This window comes from Montipora capricornis, chromosome 7 (assembly GCF_036669925.1).
Source record: "Montipora capricornis isolate CH-2021 chromosome 7, ASM3666992v2, whole genome shotgun sequence".
NCBI classification, from domain to species: Eukaryota; Metazoa; Cnidaria; class Anthozoa; order Scleractinia; family Acroporidae; genus Montipora; species Montipora capricornis.
In genome coordinates, this window is record NC_090889.1 from 15,971,737 (window position 1) to 15,999,236 (window position 27,500).

General features: G+C 38.9%; 1 protein-coding gene across 1 annotated transcript in view; it reads right to left on the reverse strand.

Annotated features, from left to right (window-relative positions):
- LOC138058316 (trichohyalin-like) overlaps positions 1-27,500 on the reverse strand; it is an 80,999-nt gene that overhangs the window by 10,556 nt on the left and 42,943 nt on the right. Inside the window, 24 exon segments of the mRNA XM_068904249.1 lie at positions 984-1,065; positions 1,209-1,307; positions 1,978-2,047; positions 4,369-4,442; positions 5,020-5,070; positions 5,353-5,451; positions 5,617-5,688; positions 7,137-7,256; positions 13,117-13,143; positions 13,487-13,636; positions 14,213-14,278; positions 14,921-14,983; positions 16,165-16,290; positions 16,565-16,612; positions 17,390-17,489; positions 18,749-18,795; positions 19,618-19,737; positions 19,870-19,926; positions 21,193-21,277; positions 22,054-22,133; positions 22,290-22,424; positions 23,156-23,260; positions 24,851-25,172; positions 26,088-26,267. Of these exon segments, the coding sequence (XP_068760350.1) occupies positions 984-1,065; positions 1,209-1,307; positions 1,978-2,047; positions 4,369-4,442; positions 5,020-5,070; positions 5,353-5,451; positions 5,617-5,688; positions 7,137-7,256; positions 13,117-13,143; positions 13,487-13,636; positions 14,213-14,278; positions 14,921-14,983; positions 16,165-16,290; positions 16,565-16,612; positions 17,390-17,489; positions 18,749-18,795; positions 19,618-19,737; positions 19,870-19,926; positions 21,193-21,277; positions 22,054-22,133; positions 22,290-22,424; positions 23,156-23,260; positions 24,851-25,172; positions 26,088-26,267 (2,378 nt within the window).

Sequence of the window (27,500 nt, forward strand, 5' to 3'; positions counted from 1 at the left end):
ATATAAACTGGCGACGCTGCCGAATTCGCAAAAAAAACAAAAAAAAAACAAACAAACAAACAACATTAACACAAAAACCCCGTGGTGAAAAATAGAAAAGTACTTCCCGAACCGATGCAGCGCCAATAACTCCCGGGCGTTTAGGGGCGTCTCAATTAATACCATACAGGCTCAAAAAAGATAAACTTTGGGATTCTAACTAAAGAGGGGTTAATGCGGGCCTAGAGTGGCTAAGCACGTGGCAAACTCAGCCTTTATAGACGGCATATTACCCACCATGCACTTAATTCACCCCAGACCCTTCTGCTTCGTGCCGTTGAAATATCACTTTCTGTCTCATTCCAACACTCAAACGTCAGAATTTTCATTTTAGGATAACCAGCGACTTGTGGCGCGCCTTTCGCACAGAAGCGATAATCTATCTTTTCATTGGCTGAAAATTTGACGCGAACCTTCGCAGCATGGGAACAATCCAAAAAGATTTTAAAAACTAGTAATTTTTAAAATTAAGTGAAGTGCTGCGAGAATAGAATCAGTTACTGTAACGATGGAAATGTAGTTTATTTTTTAAAAATATAAATGATCACTATATTGTAGAAATTACATGCATAATTTAATTTAAATACAATATAATAGGAGATACATGAGGTTCCTACGCATTATTGACGTTGGAAACCGCTGGGCATGTGTACTGTGAGCTCGTATAGTGAAATCCTAAAATCGACGTTTATCCTGGTATTTAAGGCACAGGGGGTCCCAAATATCAAGACTTGTAAGCTGGTCACCGGTGTTCGCAGCAAGAATTATTATAGGTCAAAGGGATTCGCTTTCTTATCAGGGATTCTCTTTGATAAGAAAATTTGCCCATGTCGTGCGACGACAGCATTAGATAGAATAATCGCGAAATACTATTCTATTTTGAAGAGACGATAGCGTTGTAAATGCAGAAAAATCCCCATTCATATATTCAAAGTTTTCATTACCTTGTTGTTGTTGCTTGCCTTTTAGCTCAACTCGAGAACGATTTTCAGCCTCCTGGTGAAGTCTTTCGCTCATGTTATCCAACTAAACAAAGACAAAATAAAAGCGTCTCAACTCTGTTGTAAAACAATAATCTGGCGCTAGCATATTTTCTGTGGATGACCTCAACACACCAAACTGTAGCCGTAGGGGGAGGGGGAGGGGGTAGGGGAATTAAAATGACTGACCTGTCTTCTTAGTGAAGTGATGTGTGACTCCATAGCTGCGCGCTCCTTGTCAAATTCCATTCGAAGAGTTGGAATCCGGCTTTCCGAGCTCTCATACTCCTGAAGATTAAAAGAAATATGGAAAAAATGTTTGCCACAGGAAAATATCATTCGGATAATAGTGATTTATCCCATGAAAAGGGCTATCTCTCCACCTTTTGAACACCAGAAGATAGTTATAATCCTGGACAAGAATAGTCGAGACTTTTTTCAAGTTTCGTCCTTTGGGACAATAATAGGGTGCTTAAGCACGCGACGTTTTTTAGACACGGTCGGCAACCGGAAGAGAAAATTTCGCGAGCCAGGACAGTGGTGTCTCTCTGATTTTTATACTAATCACCTCCAATGGAGAAAAAATACTTAGCAATATAAATGTGGTTGTGTGAAGACAAGTTAAAAGGGAAAACAACTCACTTCCGGTTGCTGTCCGCGTCTCAAAAACGCGCATGCTTAAGCTCCCTTATCCTTCATCCTTCGTCGTGGTTTCTGGGGGAGGAGGGGGGGGGGGGGGATGGGGGAAAAACCGGTGTACCCGGAGAAAAACCATCGGAGTCAGAAGACTGAGATCGACTGAAACTCAGCCCACGGGGCCAATAAAGCTCCAGGAGGAGGCTAAGCTTTTCAGTTAAATCAAATCCAATAGATTCGTTTGGTCGTTAAAAATATAAAAACTTGCATCGTTTTGTCACGATAGATAATAAAACGTGGTGTTGAAAAATCCGAGTCTTACCTTAAAACGCCGTTTATAAGACTTCACTTGCGTTTTAAGGGCGATGACTTCTTTTTGATGTTGAGATATTCTGAAAGGATGAGAAGAACAAATTGGACATCAAATTTCCTTTTTGTGCTTAAGTTTGGATCAAAAACGCTCTAGGTAATGTCTGTCAAAGAACTGGTTCAACCACCGTAAAAAATATCGAGACTTTTAGCACTTCTAGACTTAAGCCCCGGATGAAAGATCCAACAAAGTGGCTGGAGAAGAATGGGCGTTGGCCACTTCTTGTAAATTTCACAAGAACTAGTGTCGTACAAAAATGCACTTTTTTATCGTAAGTACAACAATAAAAATTATTATATCTCTCAGATAGTACGCGCGCTGTGATTGGCTAAATTAGCGGGCCGTATTCTACAGAACGGCCCACTGTACAGCCAGCTAAATTTAAAATTTCGATAAAACATTATCTAGCAAATTTTTCATGTCGTTTCTGTTACATAAACTTGTAAAACTGTTTGAATCTTGCAAGCAACAATTCAAACAGCCAAGAAGATTTCGTGTTTCGGATTTTGACACGGCAATCTTTGTGGCAGTTGAACCTTCCGTTTGACTTCGACTAGTTTCCTTGCCCGCGCGCCGGATTAACCCGCAGAGATAAAAGAAATATCTTCGTTTTCTCGCTCCGTACTGTAAGTTACGGATCCTCGTTTTTTTTCCCGTTGATTTATCGCCCGCGAGCTTCGGCCATAAATCAACGGGGAAAAACTCCGACCTCGAACTCGGTTAGTAAAAGGTATGTATTCACTACTTGCACAAATCCCACAATACACCTCTTTTACCCCACAAAAATCTGCATATGCATTTTTTTCGACTTCTCTTAGGACATTGTCATGTCCCAGGAGAAATTGCAAAAAATGGTTATGCAAAAGTCTTGGGGTGTAATAGAGGTGTATTATGGAATTGTGCAAGTAGTGAATCCTTGTTTGGCCCACGATGTGGTTAATTCAGTTTCTTGCGAACGAGTGCGTCTACTACTTTTGCTAACTTCTCAGGAAACAAGTTCACGTTTTTACTTAAAATATGATGATGATGACGAAAATTCCCCTGAAATTCAAAACTCGTAAGGGCCCGAATCGGCTGCTACCTCTCGCCACTCTCCTGTTGGGCCACTCGTATAGAGTGTTTTCACGTGACATCACGGCGGCCATATGCATGTTGGTGTTCCTGAACGATGGAACGGCGGCCAGGTTGGTGTACCCAACTAATCCTCCGAGAATAGAGCTCTATCATCATGCAAACGTATTCTTTTGTTTCGGTGGAAAAATAAGGTTACCGATCACGTGATTGCAAACACTCTTTTTGACAAATTGATGTCAGTTTTTCATGCGTCTGTCCTGTTATTGATCATGAATTTCGTCATTACATTGTCAAAGTGGCTGTGGATCCACGAGGCGATAGCCGAGTGGATCCGCAGACTACTTTGACAATGTTATGACGACATTCACTGTCATTAACAGGACAGACGCATGAAAAACTGACATCAGTTTGTTTTTTACATTAACAAAAAGGCAGAGGAGTCAAAATAAAGTCAAAAAACGAGAAGAACGCGAGACAAAAATGCGAGAAACTTCAATCTGATGACGCAAGCAATACACATCATTCTCGCATAAATTATAAATTTATGTGTCTGTCAGCTTATTGACAATAAAAATTAACAATGAGCGCGCGAGAATAATTCAGTGACGGGACAAACATCTAACATCTCTTTTAAAACAACTGCGAGAGTGCCACCTTGTGACATTTCTTATTTTTATAGAAATGTGCTGCGTGAAGCTATTTTTTAAATTGTCAAGCTCTCACGAGTGTTTCAGTGCTATAGCATACTGAAGTTAATAGAGGGGAATGGTCATGAAACGCGACAAATTTCTTTACTGTAGGTTTTTGTTCTCCTTTTTGGCCTTGACCGTGCACAAAACACAATAGTTGTTTACCCCGTACTGAGGAACTAACCAATAGAAACGTGTTGGTTACGTAATTTATGCATAGTGTATGAGCGCAAAACAAAAGATTGTGCACGGTCTTGGACTTTCCAACCTAAATCTTGGCATTTTTGTTTGCCCCCTTGATTTTTGTCGAGCTTCCAAACCATTTCCCTCTATTAACTATGAGCATACGAAGTAGAAATCCGAGGGTAGCACGTCCCACTTGCGTTAGCAGCACTATACTACTTCTTTTTTTCCCGAGTATGACCCACTAATTATCGATCAATAAATCTCTTCATGCAGCTTTTCGTGTACTAACACCAAACACCAAGCAGAACAAAGAAAGTTAGAAAACTAATTACTCTGCTTGTTACTGTACCATATTACCTACGCAAAACAAACAAAAATACGAAACAGTCGATACCTTTGGTCGCTTGCCTCCAATTTGGCTTCCAAAACTTTCTTTACTTCCAAAGCTTTCCGAGTTTTTCGCTTTTCCTGCAAAAATAGTATTACGCAAAGACTAAACGAGAGATCAAGAAATATGCACATATTAAATACGAAAACATGATTATCAGAAAAGAAAGGGAACGAGGTGCGTGATTGCACGAAATTGTTCAGGTCATAAAAAAACCACGCAAAATAAAATGAGCTCTTTGGTGTGCAGCGAGATGCAAATAAGATGCAAGATGGCTTTCCGTAGACTCACAAGGATCAGGGCAAAGGAAGCCGTTCTCGTAAGGTTTGCCATCCAAACCGAAAACGGAAGCAATTATTTAGACTAACAATAGAAACAATAGAAACTGCTGCAAAATGAAATGATGGGCAGCTAACGAGAGCTGCTAGACTATACGACTAGAGCGCTGGCGTAATGGACGCCGGAAGTCGATCTTTTTTAGCCCGCAATGCTCTGATTCGATAATCATATTAAAATTAGACAAAACATAAGCTTTCGAACTCGTTAATTTCCGCAGAAACATTCCAGCAGGCAAAGAACTAAACATCGGTTTGTTTTTCAGGAAGTCAGGGATGTGAACGAAGTCGTTACTTATGCTCGCTACCCTCGAAGAAATACCTCCTCTATATCTGTTCTCGCTTCTGACAATCGTTTTTCCATTTCTGCGATCTGAAAGGAAAAAACAAGGGTTTGAAAACCATGTCGAATATTGGAAGAAAAGTGCGACCACAAACAGAAAAGGGAAATATTCAGAGTTAAGCTCATAGACATCTTTCATAATGGCGACCAAATAAAATTCTTCTGTTATAATCCTTTCTAGCATCGCTATCGCGAGCACATTTCAAAAGAATATTTGTTTCAAAATGAGGGCAGTAGGTCTAATTAACATATGTACAAAATGATCTTAGGTGGTCCCCTGTAATGAAAGTGGTCTACTTTCAATGACCGTACCTTGGCGCCCAACTTTGTTCTGGCACGCACTTCGGCTTCCCATAATTCCTTATGTTCTTCCGCCTCTCTTTCATGTTGTGTTCGGATGAGTGACTCAGACTGCAAAGCAAAACGAAAATCACCAAACAGTTTCTATATTAGTGTCAAAAGTAATGCGTCAATTCCTCTGGTTTTGCAAACAGCACAACTCTCATTAGCTTTTCCTTGTTCGTCCACCAGCATTTGTACATTAGTCTCTAGAGATCGGTTGCAAACCAGCAATACCTGCAATCTATTCTCCATTTCTATCGAGTCTCCTTTCACGCTGGATAGTAGTCTCTCCAAACTTTGTCGCGCCTGTAAGTAGAAAGAGGCTTTTTTAAAATCCAGTATTACACACTTTCACAACTGCTTTGCTTTGCGGTGGCAGAATAAAGCATATAAGCAAATGGGAAAAACTTGAAATTATTTGGAAAGAATTAGTCTCCAATTGGCAATAGCGAGGTGGCATCACTTGCCATACGATTAATCTTAAGACAGCTTAAAGTAAAAATGCAGACGGAGTTTCATAGAGGAAAATTCACTGGATTGCGTACGAAACAGTGATTGTAGATCGAAAGTGAATTCGAACAACAAGGAAGCAACCAAATCTTCACCAAAGATAACAAGGAAGGAATAAAAAGATAACTCAACAGCGACACACGAAACTAAATGAACGAAAACGTTAAGAATTTACAATTATACATCACCTGGTTTTTAAATTTAGGCACAGTGTCACGTTTTCGAAAACGGACTTTTTTCCGATCCGGTCCTCGGCAGAGAAACAAAATGACATTGTCGTCGACATTTTCAGGTATTTTGCGTGTTTTTTTGGATGAAGCGGACATTCTTAAAGGGTTCGTTTCTGATTGCTTGGTTTAGCCAAGAGTTCGTAACAGTTCTGTACAGCTTAGCATTGATGAAGTCCTCTCTATGCAGTTTCCAAAACGAAATACTTCGCTATCGCGTCCAAAAATGTTGTAAAACATTTTGGTTTAAAAAAGAAAAACATCCCCAGGCGATGATGTTAATTATGAGGGCAACAAGCGAGTTTATTGGTTTTGAATTGGATAAGAAGCAATTAAATTGCATAATGAATATGGTGAGACCTTTATTATAAAACCGCATTGAAAATTTTAAACTAGTTAATGAGGATGCGTTGAAAACAGAAAACAACTTTATACTTAGTTCGCAAAAAGTTTGTTCGAATAGTGGAATCTTTTCAGTATGTAAGTCTAGCAAGTCATTTGAAAATTCTCGATAATGAATTTTAATCTTCGTTTACTAAAAAAAAGTTAATCCACATGCATACATGTAAATCAAAACTGAACCATTTCGAAGCATCATCGCGATTTTAAATAATGCGTTTTATAATTTATGCAGTACTGATACGATTCTTCCAGTTTCAAAACTCGATTAAACTCTGGAGTCACGCAAAGTGTATATATACAAAACCTAAAAGAAGAAAAAAACATTTAAAAAGGAACTGCATCAAAAGATACCAAGTTCCGAATTAGTGACATACTTTGCTTTGTAAGTGTCAGAATAGGCATTTCCGAATTCATGTCTGCCTCCTCTTCAAAGCGAGTCTAAGTGCGAAGTTTTATGATGGTAATTATTCTGATTTTCATAAGAAAACCTTCGCACTTAGAATCGCTTTGAAAAGGAGGCAGACATGAACACTCGGAAATGGCCTATAAATACACTGGAAATTGACTTCTATTCAAAAACAAAATGCTGAGATGAACATAAAAACAAACAACAACCTCGTTTGATTCCTTGACTTCTTTTAACAATAAACCACACTTCGCCTCCTCCTCTCTTAGTGTAACTTCTATCTGAGCTTTTTCAACTTTGAGTTTTGTCACCATTTGTTCAAGCTGCGCCTAGATAAAAGAAAACAAAAGCCGCTAAAATAAAGAGCTTTTCGATCGAGTATTAAGCTTGATCGAGTCTTAAGAATAACGTGTTAATTGTTTTCTTATGCAATGCAACGCTTGTTGATTGGCTGACAAATCTCGTCATAGTTTCCTCAGCCTATCAGACGCAAAAGCAACATGCACTAATTGTGAATGGCTTCCTGGCATTTTGCCGCGCTCAGCGCAGGCTGCATGCACGCGCTTTGTGATGCGATTGTTTTTCTTAAAGGCTCCAGCTGCTTTGACAGATCATGATAAAAAGGTTTTACGTCATGCGATTGAAAACGTCAACATACATGCAAGATTATCTCAAAGTGGAGCTACCACACGGCAAACATGACAACAATGGTTAATAATGGTTACATGACCAATTTAACAATGGTTGCGATCGCATTAGAGAGTTAAACACTACTGTAAATCGAGTTCAATTGTCCAATGTTCCCCCAGGGATTCAAAACAACAGAGAGTTGACACTAGATTAGTATCAACACTAGTGTTACACTTTTTCTACGTGTGACCGCAAACAATATCTTAAACAGGGTGCGCTCGATTGACCGTATTCCGGAATAGGAATGTATGGAATACACGTTAGAAATCGTTCATTTTTACGGAGATTCAAATTAAAATTGTCAAAAACCTGCTAAAATGCTATTTTAAACATATCTTTATTATCCTTGTTGCTTCAAAACGCCAAACAAACTGTTTTAAATCATCACTCTGTGTATTCTTATTCCGGAATAGTGTCAATCGAAAAGAACCCACAGTCAGTGAACGGTTACACTAGGTTGCAAAATTATCATGCAAATGTTTTCTTTCTTCTTTTTCTTCTTTCTTTTTCCAGTGGAAAAACAAGGTTACTGATCACTTGAGTGAAAACACTCTTTACAGCAACCATTACACGTCACAATTATTCAAACTGGTTACAGACGCTTCCACTGGAAAAAGATCGAACAGCTTTGATTGAAAACATTATGTTCAATATTTAAAGTTCAATTCAAATTTAAGTACATGCATGTATTTTATGACAACATAAATAGTATTTAAAATAGCACTTAAGTATTTTATACGTATTATTTGCTATATATGGTATTAATTATAACTTTAAGTGTTTTATCTATTAGTATATTTTTAATTACCTTTACCCAGTAGTTAGTGTAAACTTTATTTTACTTTTGTGACCCCAATTAGCACGTATCGTGCTAGATATAATTCGACACGTTAATAAAGCTGTTGTTGTTGGAAAGAGTCCTTATTAAAACGAAAATAAGGTACTATAAGTTCCAAGCAGATTTGCGACTAGTTGTGACAAAACCGAACTGCATCACAATTTTCTGGTCAAAGATGGAGGTAAATTATTTTAGCAATATGTTAAAAATGAACATCCTAATTACTACTCATGCGCGCAACCTTGCCTCTTTTGGCAAATTGGTGAGTACATCAAAAGTACTCTTGCAATAACTTTGGATCTTCCTTGACAAAGACACTTGACAGGAGTGGCGAAACGTCGAGTCTTTTACATTGTAACTTTTTAACCTACGTCCCGTGAGCTTTGGCATCGCAAAACATAAATTCGCGTTCTTGTAATCACTTCGCGACTATTCATTTAAAAACATGACAATGGCGTGGCAGTCCCTCAAGAATGCCACCGATGACTCACACTTAATTTAGAAAAAAGAAAATTTATCTCCAACCGCTGGCGTCCTCCATAAAACCTAATATTTGGTGTTTTGCTGACGACGGCAAAAATGTACAAAAATAAAAAAAACGCACGTGCAGGGTGTGCAAAGCTATTGATTCTTCCCACTAAATATGCAAATTTGTGACGTTCTCGTTGCCGTCGCCGTTGTCGTTGCTAAAGCTCTCTAATTACACGACGTTACGAATTACAGTTAGAAATTGTGACAGCATTAAAGATTTTAAGAAGGGTTAACAGATATGTAATTTAAAATCATTTTACTTGACTTATAAAACTCATCAACAATTCATGATGGGAAAACAAAAGAAATGTTTTATTACTCAATATCTGTATATCTGATACAGATTTCTTTTCTTTTCATACATAAACGTTTCTTTCAATGCATGTCTTGGATGACCAAAAATACCTAGTGTACATAAGTCATATGCAATATTCGTGTCGCCTCGAGTTTGTGAATGAGATACAGATCTGACGCGAATATTGTATCAAAGTTAATGCATGCATGGAGATGGCTACGAAACTCGACAAGTTCCTGTTTATGTCTTTGTCCACATTTCTGGCCCTTGGCCATGAACAGAACACATCTCTTTTCGAGAAGATAACCAATCAAATCCTTCGATTAAATTATGCGCAACTAATTTGCGAACCCGTGGGAAGCGAAAACAAAATATCGTGTTGGGTCACGGTCAATTCAACATCATTCTCGCTTTTGTAGGTTTTAAAGGGACTACTAAAACAAGAATACAACTTTAAAATACTGAATACAATGCTTACCATTACAATTGTTCGAACTTTTTCTAACGGAAGCGTTTGTATCCGAAAAAAACATATTTTAAAAACGCCTGTTTTGGTTTTCAAATTTCCCGGGCGCGGCCATTTTAAATAACTGGACGTGTAATTGTTGCTCTATAGACCTTATTCATAAATGGCGGTCAATTTATAATTCTTTTGTCAAAGTGCAAATTAGCCTACCAAGCCTCGATACCATACAGTGAATTGAAAAGAATTCTTGCTCTAAAATGAGGCTTGGTAGGCTAATTTGCACGTGGACAAAAGAATTATAAATGTGACCGCCATTTATGAATAAGGTCTATTGTTTAAAAACAAAAGCTGTTTGTGTGAAAACAATAGAGTGTTGGTGTACCCAACTAATCCTTCAGTTCCTACGGCCTGCTCCCGTCTGACCTTGTAGCTCAGTCGGTAGAGCAGCGGCGATCTAACCCGAAGGTCGTGGGTTTCATTCCCACCCTGGTCAGAGTTTTTCTCTGTCCTTGTGTGGGCCATTTCCATTAGTAGGGCTAACGCTCACATGGTTCATATGGGGTACAAAACTAGCACTTCACATTACAATCTAATCAGTTAATCCTCCGGGAATTGAGCTCTATTATCATGCAGACGTTTCCTTTCTTCTCGTTCTTTTCTTCAATGGAAAAACAAGGTTACTGATCACTTGAGTGAAAACACTCTTTACAGCAAGCATTACACGTCACAATTATTCAAACTGACAGCGCCCGGGAAATTTGACAACCAAAACAAACGTTTTTGAATTTGTCTATTTCGGATAAAGAGGCTTCCATTGGAAAAAGATCGAACAGTTTTGATTTTAAAAGTTATGTTCAACATTTAAAGTTAAATTCTTGTTTTAGTGGAGGTTCCCCTTAAGATTTCATAACCAGCCCCTCGTTTAACTATGATTGTATATATGTAATTTTATTGTGAAATTTTCGATTTCGATTTTGGGTTCTGATTTCACGGGCACGTTCCCACGAGTATTATTTTAAGCTCTATTTTGTCTACGTGGAAAAAAGTACTACTTACTTACGTATTGGACATCTAATTGTACAGAGTATAACCGTAGTTATAGTGCTCCAATTAAGAAACCAAAAAAAAAAAGAAAAATGGAACAACTCAAGTAGTTTACTACGGTGTCACCTTCATCGCTATCCATGCAATCGCTGACTCGGAGCTGTAAAATTTTCCTCTTCCTTGATGATGTCGTTGGTCGGTGAAAGGTAGGAATAAAGTTTTCAACTGCAGCTCAACGCCTTACTCGAACAATTTATTCTGTTAGCTATTGAGCTCAAGCAATGACTACAGCAACGTGACAAAAACGTCACCGCAAAATATATAGCCGCGTTTATTGGAATCCGTTCTCGACTATTTTTTTACGAAAAAGAAGGATTTTTGGCCCAAGAATGAAACAGGTGTGAATGGCGCTTAAGTTAAGAGAGAAAATGAAAAACACATAATTCCTTCCTGGAGTTTCGCCACAAACTATATTAGACAGATCTGGCACGATCGCGTTTACGGGAAAAAGGAAGACTGCTTCTTGACGCAAAAACATGAAAATTCTCTCATTCTAACCTTTCTTTCTCTTTTGAGAAGTTACGCAGAATACCTGTAGCCAACTGGCAAGAAATGATTTTATAACAAACAAGTTTCTTCCATTCTTGGCAAAACACAAATTTTAGGGAAGACGTTCACCGTTTGAAGTAGACGCGATGCCAACTAGGTCTACTTCACGTTGCTGCTCAAGGAAATGTATTAAAATTAAAACGCACGTTTGGAGCGCGTAAAACTATTAGTTTTTTTTTGGGCTCGTTCATGATCAATATCCATTTTTGTAGCGTTTCATCTCCCTATAGATTGCCTCAGCGCTTACCAAATTGTTCAGATTCATTTTCTTGATATTACCAGTCCCTGATTTTCATTCACCACAAAATCCTCGTTTTAACAAACACGGTCCTTCCGTCCAAGAGTTCTTATCCGACAATAAATGATTTCTTTTATGCAAGGATGAAGCTCTTAAATGAAAGCCGTATTACTCATTAACGATTGTTAATAGACCTTTACGTGTTGATAATAGGATTTTCTAGAAATCTGAATTGAAGGGCAATTGTGCAAACAGAAACCTTTACTATAAACACCTCGAAATGGCCCGTAAATGGAATGGATTTAAGCTATTTGAGATCAATTTACGACAAAGATAACACCGCCTTGCTTTCTTAGATTAAAATAAACGTCAACGGTTTTGAAACTAATCAACAACAATTAAATGGCATTATATGAAACAAAAAACGAAGAGAGAAAGAAACAACGTAAGTTTAACCCCTTTTTTTTTATCTGCCTGTCATTTTTCCCGACACTGGAGAAGATTCCGGCCTTTGAAAACAAGTCCTCCGTTTTCCGCTCTCTAATTGCAGTTGACTCTTTCAGCTGCCGTGGAGTAATCAATCTAACATCGATTCATTTATATTTATGACAGTCCTTGTTATGAAAACACCATTTTCATGCTTGAAAATTTCGAGAAACTGAAATGAAAACCCGGAGTAAGATCCTTAATTAACATTTCTTTCATTAATCCAACAACTCCTATGCCAGAGAACGATAACAGTAGCGAAAAATACACAAACAACCGAGAATCGATTACTCGTTGAAAATTGAAAAAAAAAAAAAAAAGAAGGAAGACGGATATGAAAATAAAATGATCGCTGTAGGCTAACAAGAATTGTCCAATTACCATGTTACATTTATCCTCCAAAAAGAGCTTGGAAGGCTGATTAAACCCGCTCGAAGATAACTGCATTTTACAAATAAGAAAATAAAGTTTAAAATATTTCACAAGAAACAAGTTGCGTAAAAAAAAAAAATCGAAAATAAAATGTCATCGATCAATAACTCATATAACGTCGTAAGCATAACAAGAACTCTTTACGATAAATTTGTGATTTTGGTTAACCAAACCTCCTAAAAAGTAATTTATTTTTTATTTCCTCAGGGAAACTTGCTGTCAATTATATTTATTTGAGAAAAAAGTTTGACTGAAATGCATTGATTTTAGTTGAATTCGTGTTCTATCACTTATGTTGATTACAGAAAAACGTAACAATGACGCCAAGTCGGCCAACGTAAACAAAGAAATTTGGTCATGGTGGTGAATGCAGTTCATGTTGTGTGACGAAAACCTGACAAGAGCGTGACATCATAAGGCAGCACGTCACGCAGCAACCACGTACGTGATTCTCGAAAGCAGCAATGGGATTTAGCCTCCCAAAACGCTTTTTCTGTTTACAAATTAAGAAATTATGGTTATGTTTTATCATTTTTACTTGTGTCTTAAAGAGTAGTTACCAGATCATTGGCATCCTCTCCGTGAGACTACGAAAAAGGAACATTATCTGTTAGTTCACTTTAAGAGAAAAGTTTAAAATATCAGCTATATTGTTAACCGACCGCACATTTTAAAAATTCTCTTAGAGATAAATCTTTTTGCAATGTACCAGAACAACCAAAGCGCTAGCTGGCAAATAATTTGTGGTTTGGTGATCATCAACTGTTAATGTAGAGGTTGAGATGTAAACATTATAATTGTCATATTTTTGTCTTTGATTTTTAAAGCTTTATTTGTAACGACCCTTGAATTTAGTAGATAGTACCGTAGAATGGCGCGCGTAAATCTGAAAAACATAATGATCGCGTGTAACGTTCCCCTCGTACTTACCAGGGATCTGGTGACGGATTCCACGTCCGCGCTTCTTGAAACCAATCGTTCAGTGGTCTCCCCTTGCACTCTTTTAGTGTGTTCCAATTCCTCCTCGAGTTTCATGGCGCTTGCAGTCACTTCTCCCCGTGTAGCTTCTACTGTAGCTACCTGCAAAGACAAGACGAAATATACTGAAATGCCGTCAAATGTTTTGTTGGGAAAAAGAAAATTCATTTCAGGTTTGAGAAAAGAAACTTAATCAAGTCTCAATTTACAAGTATCGTAGGTGTGAAACTTGTTTGAATGCACAAAAGAACTTGCTGCTAAACGTAGCTTGGATGAAATTTTTTTTTTCTACAGGGCGCTGTAAACCTGTCGGGACAAAAAAATTATCTCTAATACTAAAACTCGTTTTTTCTTTTTTCTCTGTTCATGGGACATGATATAAGCAAGTGTTCACTACAATTAAGCACTAATTTGTTGGAAGAGTAACTTTAGGTTCAGAGTCTAAGGGCGCGTTCGATTGACCCTATTCCGGAATAAGAATACGTGGAGTGATGATTAAAACGGTATGTTTGGCACGTCTTGAAGCAGCAAGGATGACTAAAATAAGTTTAAAACAGCATTTTAGCAGATGTTTGACAATTTTAATGTGAATTCCCGTAAAAACGAAGGATTTCTAACTTATATTCCATGTATTCCTATTCCGGAATACGGTCAATCGAACGCGCCCTAACTACGTACCGTATTTTCTAAATTAATCAACTGGTTTCTCAATCGAGATCGCTCGTCTTCCAGCTCTTCGCGAAGCTAATAAAAAAAAAAAGAAAAGTTAATTTCGCATTCTCAAAAATAAACCTAAACCATCAAACTGTAAAAGACTCTACAGAGAATAAAGCTCCCATTTTTGCCAGCGGAAAACGATTGGAAATTAGCGGGAAAATAGCACCTCAAAACTGTCAAATTTTGCGAAGAATGTCACGGGGCAACAGAGAAATGGCCGTCGCACTTATCTGGATAATTTAAAGCAATTGTCTCTTATAGAAACCTAAATAAATTCAGCTGGCTCCAACAGGATTCGAACCCACGACCTCTGCGATGTCGGTGCAATGCTCTACTAGCTGAGAGTTGGGAACAGGTCAAATTTGTTGGGCTCATGTGTTCCCGCAATTTTCTCGTGGTTCCCGCGACTTGATATATACATACATTTTTGACATACGTTTCTTGGTCAAAAATTGAGCCACTTTCATATTTCTGCGAATTCGCAACAGATTTTTCTTCAAACTTCAAAAGTACACTATATAAAGTTTAATTAATCTACATTTGAAATCGTGCGAGACACATCGAAAGAAGTTAAAAGTGTTTCCCGCGCTTTTAAGCTTTGCGGCGGACGCGTGTATTCCCTTTGCGCTACGATAGGCTCATCGATTGTGTGCGCCAAAAACAACCTACCTTAATTTGCATCTCTAGGGATGTTTCCGATTGTACAAGTTTCTTCGACGTCTCGTTCAACTCCTAGAGCAAATCAGAAAGAATAAATTCAACGAAAAGTCCGAACTGACAAAACGTAAATTGTTAAACCATTAAACTGCCTATCACCTCAAACACTTTTCCGCTGCATCAATTCTCTGGCCGCCATGTACAAAACAGTTTTGTTTGCTGTCTTCTTACAAAACGTCGGAAAACCAGCTTTAATGTAAGGTACGATCGAGCAAGGAAAGAGAAGACTTGGTTTAATAAAAAGGTTTGACGTCACATTTGTACAGTTCTTCGAGGAGGACGACGCAAAGCAGTGTGTAACGTCATCCCGGTAACGAACCCACTCCTCTTTTTTTATACATCAAACTATGGACAGTTTTTCTAACTTTCAAATTATATAAAGAAGTGGTATTGCAGGGAGAAGATTATAAAAAACAACTTGATATGTTAGGAACAAAGGTTACAAAAAAAAATTTGAAACGGAAAATTCTGTTGAGATTATTGGCACTTTAAATGAAGGCTTAAGCGCACAGACAGACTTCATGAAATTGAAGTTTTCCATCTAGCTGTCTTGTGGTCGTTTACTCCAGCGCTAGAACTCTAGCGCTAGAACGACTAGACACTTAAATAAAGTTCCTTTCTTTCCCATTCCTTTACATTTTTTTGAAAAGGTTAGCGTTATTTTTCGAGTTGATGAGGGTATATGCAGCTGTTCATCTTTACTTGAGCACTTGAGTTTGGGGGACACTTTGTGACGTTAATTGTCTGTATTCCCAGACACGAGTGAATTGAAGTTGGGGAGACGACCAAGGGGACATTTCGTGACGCTTATTCCAATCGTTGTGCATCCAATTACGAGCCCCTGCCGTGACGTCATTTGCAAAACGCGCGTTTTTGAGAGGCGGACGGCAACCGGAAGAGAACATTTTGAGTGCCAAGACAGAGGTGTCTCCTAGACTTTTATACTAATCATCTCTAATGGAGAAAAGATACTTAGCAATGTGAATGTGTTTGCGTGAAGACAAGTTTAAAGGGCAAACAACTCACTTCCGGTTGCCGTCCGCGTCTCAAAAACGCGCGTGCTTAAGCTCCCTAAAGAAAAAGGTACGGAGTTGACGGCTTTGTAGTAATTACGTCATTTGGGCACCCTGTCCGCCTTATAGTATTCCACCTTGCAACATTTTGCAAAATTAGTTCAAACAAAACGAAAACCAAACCTGTTGCAAGTCTCTAATTTGAGCTTTCTGTTGAGCACTCTTCTCTTTTCCTTTGTCAATGTCAGATTTCAGTTTGTTGATTGTGTCCAAAAGAGTTTCTTCTTTGGCCAGCATAACTTGTTTGCTCTGTTTAGAGAAAACAACAACAACAACAATAACACGTTGCATAATGTACACGTTGTACAATGTATTTTTTTGACCTGGGATTTTGGGCCGATTGAAGAGAAACTAAAACCCCTTTTTCCATTAAAGCGCTTTAGGCGTCAGAGAAACGGGAATAAAACACGTCGATAGTAGTCAGTTCACGAGACAAGATGGCGGTTGGAATTGAACGCCCCAGAAAAAAAAAATGAAAAAAACAAACAAACAAACAACAGACAAACAAAACGAGTAAAAGTACCTTCTCGAAATCAGCTCTGGAAGAAGCAAGCATGGAGTTCAATTTCTCCTGCAGACCAAAAAGAAATGTTTAGTATATGCACCTCAAAGACCGTATAGGGAAGGTATCTGTTTACAAACAGGAACAAAAGATATTTTGTGAATGAAGCTCTGGTTGGTACATTAATGAATTAATGACAATAGGTGATGTCAACGATATCTTCCCTATATCGGATCACAGTTAATATATGGAGATGGTTATGAAACTCAACATGTTTCTTTGTTTTATGTTTTTGTTTGCTGTTTTGGCCCTGTATAACAATGCACAAACCATACCCTTTTTCTAAATGACAGACCATCGACAAATGATTGTGCATGGACACATGGACACATGAACACATGGACAAGTCAACATGAAGTACTTAACCAAAAATGCGTGTGTGAAGGCCTAAGTTAAAACTCAAGTTATTTTTCTTTGCATCTCATTAAAGTCGGAGATTTAAAACGATTCAAGCACGAGATAAGTGCCTTGAAAACCATCCTTCCGAGCGACTTGCGGTTTCTTGGGCTGCGCCAGGCAATCCAAACATGTCTATCATGTGTTTCCACATTTGTGTGTAATGCGTTTTAAAGTAATAAAACAAAATTACTTGACTTGAGATTTTCCTAAGTTTCCTTACGATCTAGTGTAAAGACTACCAGTACTGTTCTCGCTTTTGAAGTTTCCAGAGTTTCATGACTAGTCAATCTATATGAACTATGATCAGATATAAATACCATCCACGCGCGCCCACTCAATAACTTATAATTACTAACAGTATCGGAGAACGACAGGCTAAATCCTCACCTCTGATCTTAAAGAAGCTTCCTCTTGCTTTCTTAGCTTCTCGTTGCTTTCCTCTAGTCGACGTTGAAGCGACTCACAGTCCCTGTGAAGACTGGAAATTCTAAAAGAGAGAAAAAAAACAAAACAAAAAAAAAACAGCGTTACTTACAAATAAGTAGTTAAGCACGAGGCGCTTTTCAGCCTAGGTCGGAATTCAGAAGCGAACATTTCGCATGTCAGGACAATAGAGGTTTTGCGAGGCAGCCATGTTGCATGGCAGGAACAATAGATTATTTTTCCTTTGGGAACAAATGTTCTTTCTAACGCAAAACATCTTCATTGTTCCTGCCATGCAACATGGCTGCCGTGCAAAACCTTAAGGCCCAAGTTCACCCAAAAGACATTGCGCGCTGCGATGAATTGAGCACAGACGGAAAATCGGAAAATCACCGGCGAATACCCAATCAAAACACTGGAACTATTTCAAAACAACAGCACAAGCGCGCAATGTCTTTCGGGTAAACAAGGGCCTTTAAACTCTCAATAAAAGAAAAATTTCAACTTTAGTAATTGCATTTCTAGCGTTTTGATTGGTTTGCTGAATCACGTTTATAAGCTCATATTCGATATAATGGTACCAAGTGTCACCAAGCAGAGGAATCTGCATCGGGAAGCGAAATTTTCAAGAACCCAAACGATTAAAAGTTATTGAAAAGTAATAAAACAACAATTGTTCCTTTTGCGCTTGTTAGCTCATGGAATAATTGTTTATGAGTCGAGCTATTCGATGTGGGTTAGAGGAATCTTATTCCATATTCTCGCATCCGTTTTGACCTTACTTCGCACAACTTGAGCCAAGTCCAGCAAGATGCCTACTCATTCAAAGTTCAGATAATGACACCGCGTACCGGTGGCTCAATTGGTTGAGCACCGGGCTGCCATGCGGGAGGTCGTGAGTTCAACTCCGGCCGGACCAACACTCAGGGTCTTAAAATAACTGAGGAGAATGTGCTGTCTTTGTCATAATATCCGCAAATGGTTAGACTTTAAAGTCTTCTCGGATAAGGACTTTAAACCGTAGGCCCCGTCGCACAAATACCTTTCATGTTCATAAGTTCCTTGTGGGACGTTAAAGAAACCCACACACTATTCGAGAAGAGCAGGGCATGAAGTTTCCGGTGTTGTGGCTGTCCTTCGTGAGTGTATGGGTGGGTGGGTATAGCAGGTCCACATCAGTGAATAGCATCAAAGCAGTAAAATAAAATGTTGCTGTTTTGATGAGGAGAGCAACACAGACAATGAAATACCTGACGCGCTAACCCTAATCAGTGCGACCAGAAGCAATACAACTAGCTATCATTTTGTATCTGTTACACTTACTTGAGTTCAGAGCTTTCTAATTTCGCAGTGAGTCTTGATTTTTGCTCCTAAAAAAGAAAAAAAGAGAGATGCCAGGCTACATTGACGAGATAACATAATTTCCCCCCTCCATAAACCAATAAAAACTATTATCAAAGATAACAACCTATGTAAAATTTCATCAAAACCTACTCCTAAATAAATAAGAATAAATAAATGAATAAATGAAAGCAAATTAAAAGAGCTAAGTTTCCGACAAAAGGCTGCAAAGCATGTGCTTGATCATTCTTGCGACTAACCAGAAAGAAATATAAATTGCTAGGAGTCTGTTACTTCTGACTGACAATAGAGAGAAACCGCCTTTTTCGGCCGTTTCTCTCGATTGTGTGACAAACACGATTGACAATTTAAGCCCGCCCCTCGACTGAGATATAAGTAAATGCTAGCAGTCGAAAAAAGTAAGGTTACGGCGCCTTTCATAACTATATGATCTCTGAAGCCAATGTTTTCACTTTTTACTGCTGCCCATTTTGATTGCAGTGACAGTTGACAGGCTGTTGAACAGAGAAACCGACAAAGTGAAATCAGCCAATCACAACGCTGGATGTATCCTTGAACCCATTTTGCAAAAGTGATTGACAGCAGTAAGAAACAAAAGTCCATTGCAAGAATGTTTGCAGTAAACGTATCCTTAAATATCTAATCGTTACAATTAATAGGCCCTTCACGTTGATTTCATTTAAACCTTGTTTCCAAAGCGAGTTCTATCGAAGGTTTTTTTTCTTCAATAACCTTTAAGAATATCGTGACGTCACAATTGGATTTGAGGCGAAAGAGTTCAGTCGACGAATGTTCTATTTTTTGTGTCTACAACTTCTTTTTTTCAGTACCTTCTCCTGACGAATACTTTCTTGCAGTCGTTCAAACTGCGACTTGTGATGATCCGTGTCTCGTTGTACTTGGTTAAGCTGACTACCGCGTTCATTCAGCATAACATTTACTGTTTGTAGCTGGAAAAGAGAGCACAAATTAAACAGAAAAGTTTAAAGGATAGCATTCACTTTCTCACGCAGATGTAATAAGAGATCTCGCGTCTTTCTCATAAAGATTATAGACTTTATAAATCTTCAATTAATATTTACCTCGATATCAAGATTGCTTGCTTTATTTTCTGTTGTCTCTAACTTCACCATTAAGGCCTAAGATAAGAGAAACGAAAAAGATTACAAACTTGGACTTGCAAAGACATGAATCCCCTTGCACTGGCCTACCAAAGCGACACCGCTGGACAAACTACACGGTTGAACGTGGCGTTATACCTAGTTCTACACGGCCAAATACATGCGTAATAGCCCATTTCCGAGTTGCTGTATGCCTCAGTTTCAAAGCGAGTCCTGGTGCACAACCATTCAAATGGAAATGAGTTGCGTATTCTTATGCAAATCAAACTCATTTCCCTTACAATAGTTGAGCACCAAGACTCACTTCGAAAACGAGACAAACAGCAACTCGGAAATGGCCTATTGACCGCTCCCTGTAGGGGCTTTCGAGGACTGTTAAGAAACCCAACTAGCCAGAGACAAACCAGACTGAGAATTTGTACCAGGGACTTCAACGATCAAATTCAACAAATGGTCAGAACGGGTTAGGGATCATCTCAAGGCAAGAGCCCTAACCACTGAGCCACACTCAGCTTTACATTCCACTTACCGTATGAAAAAGAACAACGGAATAAATAATTCTAACCGATAAGGTAAGTCTTTAGCCTGCGAAATACGTCTGCCTTCGCAGGCTGGTAAGTCTTAAGCTGTGTTCACTTTCAACGTTGATTATGATCAACTGTAGTATAATTCAATTTTCAATTTTATTCAATTATGGTTCTGGTCACATCTGCGAAAATACATATACAATCGGAAGGGTAACCTTGCAGTGTGAGATAAAATGTTGTCGTATCGCGCGGCTGCCACAATTGGGGAGCTTAAGCACGCGCGTTTTTTAGACGCGGACGGCAACAGGAAGTGAGTTGTTTTCCCTTCCCTTGTCTTCACACAACCACATCTACATTACTAAGTATCTTTTCGCCATTATAGATGATTAATATAAACATCTGGGAGATGCCACTGCCCTGGTACGCGAAATGCTCTCGTCTGGTTGCCGTCCGCGTCTCAAAAACGCGCGTGCTTAAGCTCCCAATTTATTATCACCATGCTTGAGGCGAGAAGAGATGCTAGGTTACCTTCCGAGAATAGAAAAAGAAATAATTATAATCCAATTAAGATTAATCTCGTATTGTAATTAGTTGATGTGAACCCATTCCAAACTTAAATGGATTGAAATTCGATCATTATCAAGGCCTAATGTGAACAGGGCTTTAACCTCCACTCAAAGAATCATTTTTACATTTGCTGTATTACTGATTTTTACACAGTTACGATGACTACGTCTTTAACGAAAGATTACTTAACCTTGTTTGCTTCCTTCAGCGACGCAGTTTCCTTCTCGAGTCTCAGCTTTGCCTGGTAAAGCTCGTCGCGTAAATTCTGCGCTTGTCTGCAAAATTAAGAAACTCGTTTCAACACATAACATCCCAAATCAAGACACCGGTTCTGATTTGGTTCGCAACCTTTTGAAGAATCAACATTTAGTAGTTATGGTGAAAGAGCGAGGCTATTTTCCCTTTCGTAAACAAGCGATGCTATTTAAGGTGCGTTCGATTGACCCTATTCCGGAATAAGAATACGTGGAGTGATGATTTAAAAACTATGTGAACCGGGCCTAAGTGACATACGCAGCTAATCTAGTCGACTGACCGTATTCCGGAATAGGATTACGTCGAAGAGAAGTTAAAGATCCTTCGCTTTTAAGGAGACTCAAATTAAAATTGTCAAACTTCCGCTAAAATGCTATTTTAAACATATCTTTATTATCCTTGTTGCTTCAAAACGCCACACATAGTGTTTTAAATCATCACTCCACGTATTCTTATTCCGGAATAGGGTTAATCGAACGCACCCTAAATAGCATTGCTTGTTTACGAAAGGGAAAATTGCCTCGTTCTCACACCATAACTACTAAATCAACATTTAGTAGTTATGGTGTACAACATTGAGTTAGCCGATTTTGCCAATTAATCAATCAATCAATTTCTCAGCCTCTGATGTCTAATTACTTCTCTTCTAGACATCTAGCTAGCCGATTGGCCGCTTCTCCTCTACCGCGGAAGATTTTAACCCAGCTAGTCATATTCAAATAAGGGGACAATAACCCCCTGTCAAGAAAAATGGTTATCTAGTATGCAATGCATATTAAACATATAAAATTCTTACCTTTCCGCCTCAACTCGACCGACACTGGCTTTTTCAAGTTCTTTATCAGACTTTTCTAAACGCGATCGTAGGGAGGATATCTGAATGAAGCAAATAATTTCCAGTTATTTCAAGTGTCACGTCAATTCACTTTTAAGTGAATTGATCTAAGCAAGAAAAAAAGCGTAAAGTAAGTAAGGTTATTTTTAAAGCGTAGCTGAATGTAAAGACACATTATAAGAGGTTACATGACGTACCTCAGACTCCAATCTCGTTCGCGTTTGTGTCTCGCTTTCAAGCTTGCTGCTGATCTGCGCATGTTCACTTCTGCCGCTGGCCACACGTGAGTCGAGCTCAGATCGCGTTTGTTGGAGAGCTTCTTCGCTTCTTGCCTGTTACAAGGAGACAAAATAACAAAAACAAAACATAGTGAACTAATATAACTTGACATCTAGCTGGTTCTGTCATTGACCTCATTCACAACACAATTTTCCAAGCCGCAATGCGTTATGAGGGATAATTATCCAACTATCCAAAACCCGTCCCTTTCTTTAAATCTTTAATCAAGCTAACTGCCACTGGCGCTTACTAAAGCGAATCCGGCAATGGAGCGGCCACCATGGTATGGCATTACAATTACATTTACAAGGAATAAATTACAATTAAAATTACATGGTATGAAATTACAAATTACATATTATGAGAATAAACGAAGGAATTAAATTAATATGTTAAAGTAGTGGCCACTCTCGGGATAAATTCTGGATAAGATGCCGATCTAACAACACCAGCTGATAACGCGTTACATACAGGGATTGATCTTCAGAAGAGAGTTTGAATGCGCACTTCATTAACAAGTGGACTATAAAAGATGCAGGGCTACATGTGAAATGTCCCACCCGGGTTAAGAAGCCGGGCTATGATGTCCCAGACGCAACTAAGGTTGGGATGTCCCCATTACCGTACGTTCTTTGACATCGTGGGAAACAACAAGTCCGATAATGTATTAATGAAAACTGTAACTTCCCGAGCCACTTTGTTCCTCTCAAGTAACATCATCCAGTGTTCAGCTTAACACGTCTGCTTGTGTAGTTCTTACTCATTAGAAACCTCTTTGACTCACCATTTTTTCGGCTTTCTTTTGCAGTTTCTCTTTCAGAAGCGCGATTTCTTTCCCCATTGATGCTTTAGTAGCCTCAAGCCGAGCCTTCGTATCAGCTAACTCCACCTATAAAAATACAGAGGAAGGATAATTCAAAAGAAAGCTACTGAACATTGCTTTACTGTTGTGTTGTTTATTATGTTATTGAAGGTGATTGTAAGTTTTGAGTCTGAGGGTGAACTGATAGCAGGTCTCTTTTCTTTTGCGTTCGCTGGGAAAAGACACCTCACTCGAAACTCGCTTTGATCCAACCGCCGTCCCAATCTCGTTCCCAGAGCCTCCGTTACCCTTGTCTCCTGGAAAGGGCGCGGGAGACTCTGGAAGAATCCAAAATCGGAACCACGAAATCCTGGTTCCGGTTTGTCTGCGCCTGCGTGAAGTTTCATGACAAATGGTCGACTTAAATGGTCGACAAAATGCAAAGCTTTCATTGTGCGTTGGACTTCGCTCTAGAAAAGTGAGTTTGCTCTGAAAGAAGCACCATATGAAGCTTTAAAAAGTGTTGTCTTTCATCGAAAGGATACCGTCTGTATACTCCCTACCTGATATGGGAAACCACTGATATATCAGCTTTTACCTTACGTATTTGGCTATTTCTTGTCAAGTGGGGAAGAATTTTCGTCAATTATGGTGGTGTCACCCTTAAATGCATTGATGCAAGATCAAACAAATAAGCTTAGTGGACACTTGAATGTTCGGGTTCTCAAGGATTAACGTTACAGCTGTGGCCAAAAGACCGATTGCTCAACCTCAACAATCGAGGAGTTTGTAAAGGTTCCTGCGCAAATTTTGTTTGCTCACCCAGAAGTTCTTATGGGAAACAAAAACAGTGAATAACGTGTTGAACTCAAAAACCGGTAAGGAACGCATCAAGGCGATTATAGTTAGTATTACAGTTGATAGTTATAGAGGTGGAACGGTGAGTAAACAAATTAATTATCATTTTAGGATTTGAATTGATGATGACAATCTTCCAAGGCCAGAGTCAGGAAATCCTAAAGTGTGACCATTAGTGAAAACTGCTGAGCGGTAGTTTCCCGTAAAACTGCATGTTAATTAGTCCATACTTTTGCGCCTGTGGGTGAAATGTCAAAGAATGACCGTTCGAATGAAAGCGCCTGAGCAATGAATGAACTACAATGTCTGTCGCACGCAACAGCACGATCATTTTTCCTCATTACAGAAATAATATTATTGTTTTGTGGTGCTACGTACACTGAGGGGTTTCGGACCCGTGAAAGCTCAAACAGAAATTTATCATTAAGACGAATTTTGTTTACGACTAAATAGGCCACTTTCGATATTTAAAATTCAGCTTGAAAGAGACGTTTAGAGGACAAAGACAAAGGAAAGTGGATGATATGCTAACATCTTTCACACTATTGCAACTTGTTTCTATTGTTTTGTCCTCTCTGCCTCACTATCAAGCTGAATATTGATATTTCGAAAGTGACCTATTCGCATGCAAGTAGCGTTACGTTACGACTTTCCAACATTTACAAATGCACGACTCGTGAACCTCTGTCCGCAAGGGTACCTTAGCTCTGATTTACAAGAACGATTTGTGGTGAAGACAACTTACAAGCAAGTCGTATGCGGAAGCCCTAATCAAAAATCGCTTTTACTGGAAAGCTGTCACAATATATCACCGCTGACCTGAGCCGCCTTGAGTTCCTCTCTTAGTGATCCACTGCTGGCCTCATAGCTCTTTCGCGTCTGATCCACAGCCTCAAGTTGGTACAAAGCCTCGGTCTTCTGCAAAGAATGGTTTCGTGCTTCCTCCACTAACACCTCGTTTTTCCTTTTTTCGTCTTCCAGTAACTGATTCTGAACGGCTCGAGCATCTTGTTCCTCGGCTAGAGCTCTTTTCAAATCTCGTAAATCAGATTCTAATTGCTGTAAATTGTTTCTGAGAGATTTGTTGTCCATTTGCTGTTGTCGTTTGTCGACTTCCAAGTTTTGACGATTTTCCAGTTCCCTACAATTTTCCAAAAGTTGCAGCATATTATAATTTAAAGGAATATGGTGGTAAGTGCCAAGAGGTTAGGGGATATTTGGAGACTTTAATTGGCCTTATGCATGATGACGTCATATACTCAAAATACACCACCAAGCCTCGTTTGCACAAAATTATTCACATCATCTGGACATCACCACTGTAATACTGTTTGCATGTGGGTTATGGTTTTCTTTACAAGTTTATTCCTTTGGGATTCAGCTCAAGAATTTTCAATTCGCGGCTTGGTGGTGAAATCAGCTAGTCAGATGTTATCACGCATAAGGGCTATTGTTGTTAATGGCCAGACGAGTGATGTTAAATTTGGGGACATGAGCAAGTGGGCACTTATCAAAATAGTCTTTTACAATGAGTGCAAAATGCTCGCGCGCTCATTAGCTAATTTTTATTGTCAATAAGCGCACAGACACATAAATTCATAATTTATGCGATAATGACGCGTTATTGTTAGCGTCAGATTGAAGTTTCTCGCATTTTTGTCTCGCGTTCTTCTTGTGCTTTGCCTTAATTTTGACCCCTCTGCCTTTTTGTTATTGTAAAAAACAAATTGATGTCAGTTTTTCATGCGTCTGTCCTGTTATTGACAATGAATTTCGTCATAACATTGTCAAAGTAGTCTGCGGATCCACTCGGCTATCACCTCGTGGATCCACTGCTACTTTGACAATTTTACGACGAAATTCATGATCAATGACAAGACAGACGCATGGATACATCTGCCACATTTGGGATGGTAAATGTGAACTCCAAAATTGAATGAACAGATGTTTCTCAGTTATCGATGATAAAAAACGAATAGCCCAGAAAAGGCGTGAATGCCCCTAACGGACAATAAATTGAAAGAAATTTAACTTTGGAGCGTTAATGTTAACATACTTTGCAAGTTTTTCGTCCGATCTAGCAATCTGTTCCTTCAGCTGACTGTGCAGTGCTTCAGATACCCGTCGTGCCTCGCTCTCCTGGTCATGTTTATACTGAAGAGTTCTGTATGCGGCCTCAACTTCCATTTTGAGTCTTTCCGACTCAGATTTCTCTTTGGTGAGCACTTCAACTCTCCTGATGAAATATAAGATAAAAGAAAGCATGGCGAGCTCACTTATATCGCTAACTAAAACTGAACGATACCAGCAGTGCTTGGCATTCTAGGAGGGCCTCTGTTAAAAGGGAAAAGCAAAAGCTATCATGATGTCTAAGGCACTAAACAATCTAGCGCCTGATTATTTTAAAATTAGCATTTTCAAGGACCATGACAGAGCTCCCTACGACTTTAGGGATACAGGGAAAAGAGTACCCATAATAGCCCACTTTCGATATATTAAAATTCAGTCCTAAACAACAGGCATCATCTCGAGGCTCTGGGGAATAAACTCAAACAAATCCTTGTATTTATTCCCCAGAGCCTCGAGATGATGCCTTTTGTTTAGGACTGAATTTTAATATATCGAAAGTGGGCTATTCAAGAGGGGTCTGTAAAGCTGTGATTTCTAAGCCAGACTCATTACACGTCGGACATGAAAAACAGTTGTTAATTATTTTTATTTCTTATTGTAAAGTAGTTAACGTTGTAACTGATGTCTTGTTCCGCGTCTAAACAAAATCTATGTATGTACAAGAGTGAATTAGATAAGAATGCTGTTGTAGCATGGGTGGGGTCTCCAGCACAGTTACAAATGAGTCTTTTTTTAGAACGCGCGGTCCCGCGAAAATCAGTTGTTATTTCCCTGAAAAAACATGGCAGAAGCAGTCACGCGTGATATGGCTTCTTCTGATTGGTTAAATTTGGAGGCCCTTTGTTTGCTTCGCGCGCAAAGTGAACCTACAGACCACTTTCACAAACGGCGACCACTTCTTCATTCTTTTGTATTTTTGTTAATTAGCCCCACTGCTCTCGTTTTGAAACAAATGTTCTTTTGAAATTTGCTCGTCGTAGCGAGGCTAGAAAGGCTTGCTACAACAAGTTGCAAAATTGTTGAGACACTTTCATTAAAAAACACCTTTTCTAGCTTCCAATGCCCGCCGTATCTAGAATTTAAACCTTTCCCACTTCCTCTCCCCCCCTCCCCCTATCAATGTTGACTGCTTGAGTTCCCAACATTTTTTTGTCTTGCTAGCAACACTGATAAGGGGGGGAGGGGGGCTGCAGTGTGAGAGATAATAGGGAAATTAATTACGCCCCAAGAAGGTGAAGTGTCTCCACTATTTTTGCAACTTGTTGTAGCATTAAAACAAAAGAATATTTTATTTGGCCGCCATTATGAAAGAGGTCTATAAACAAATCATTTTCTGACT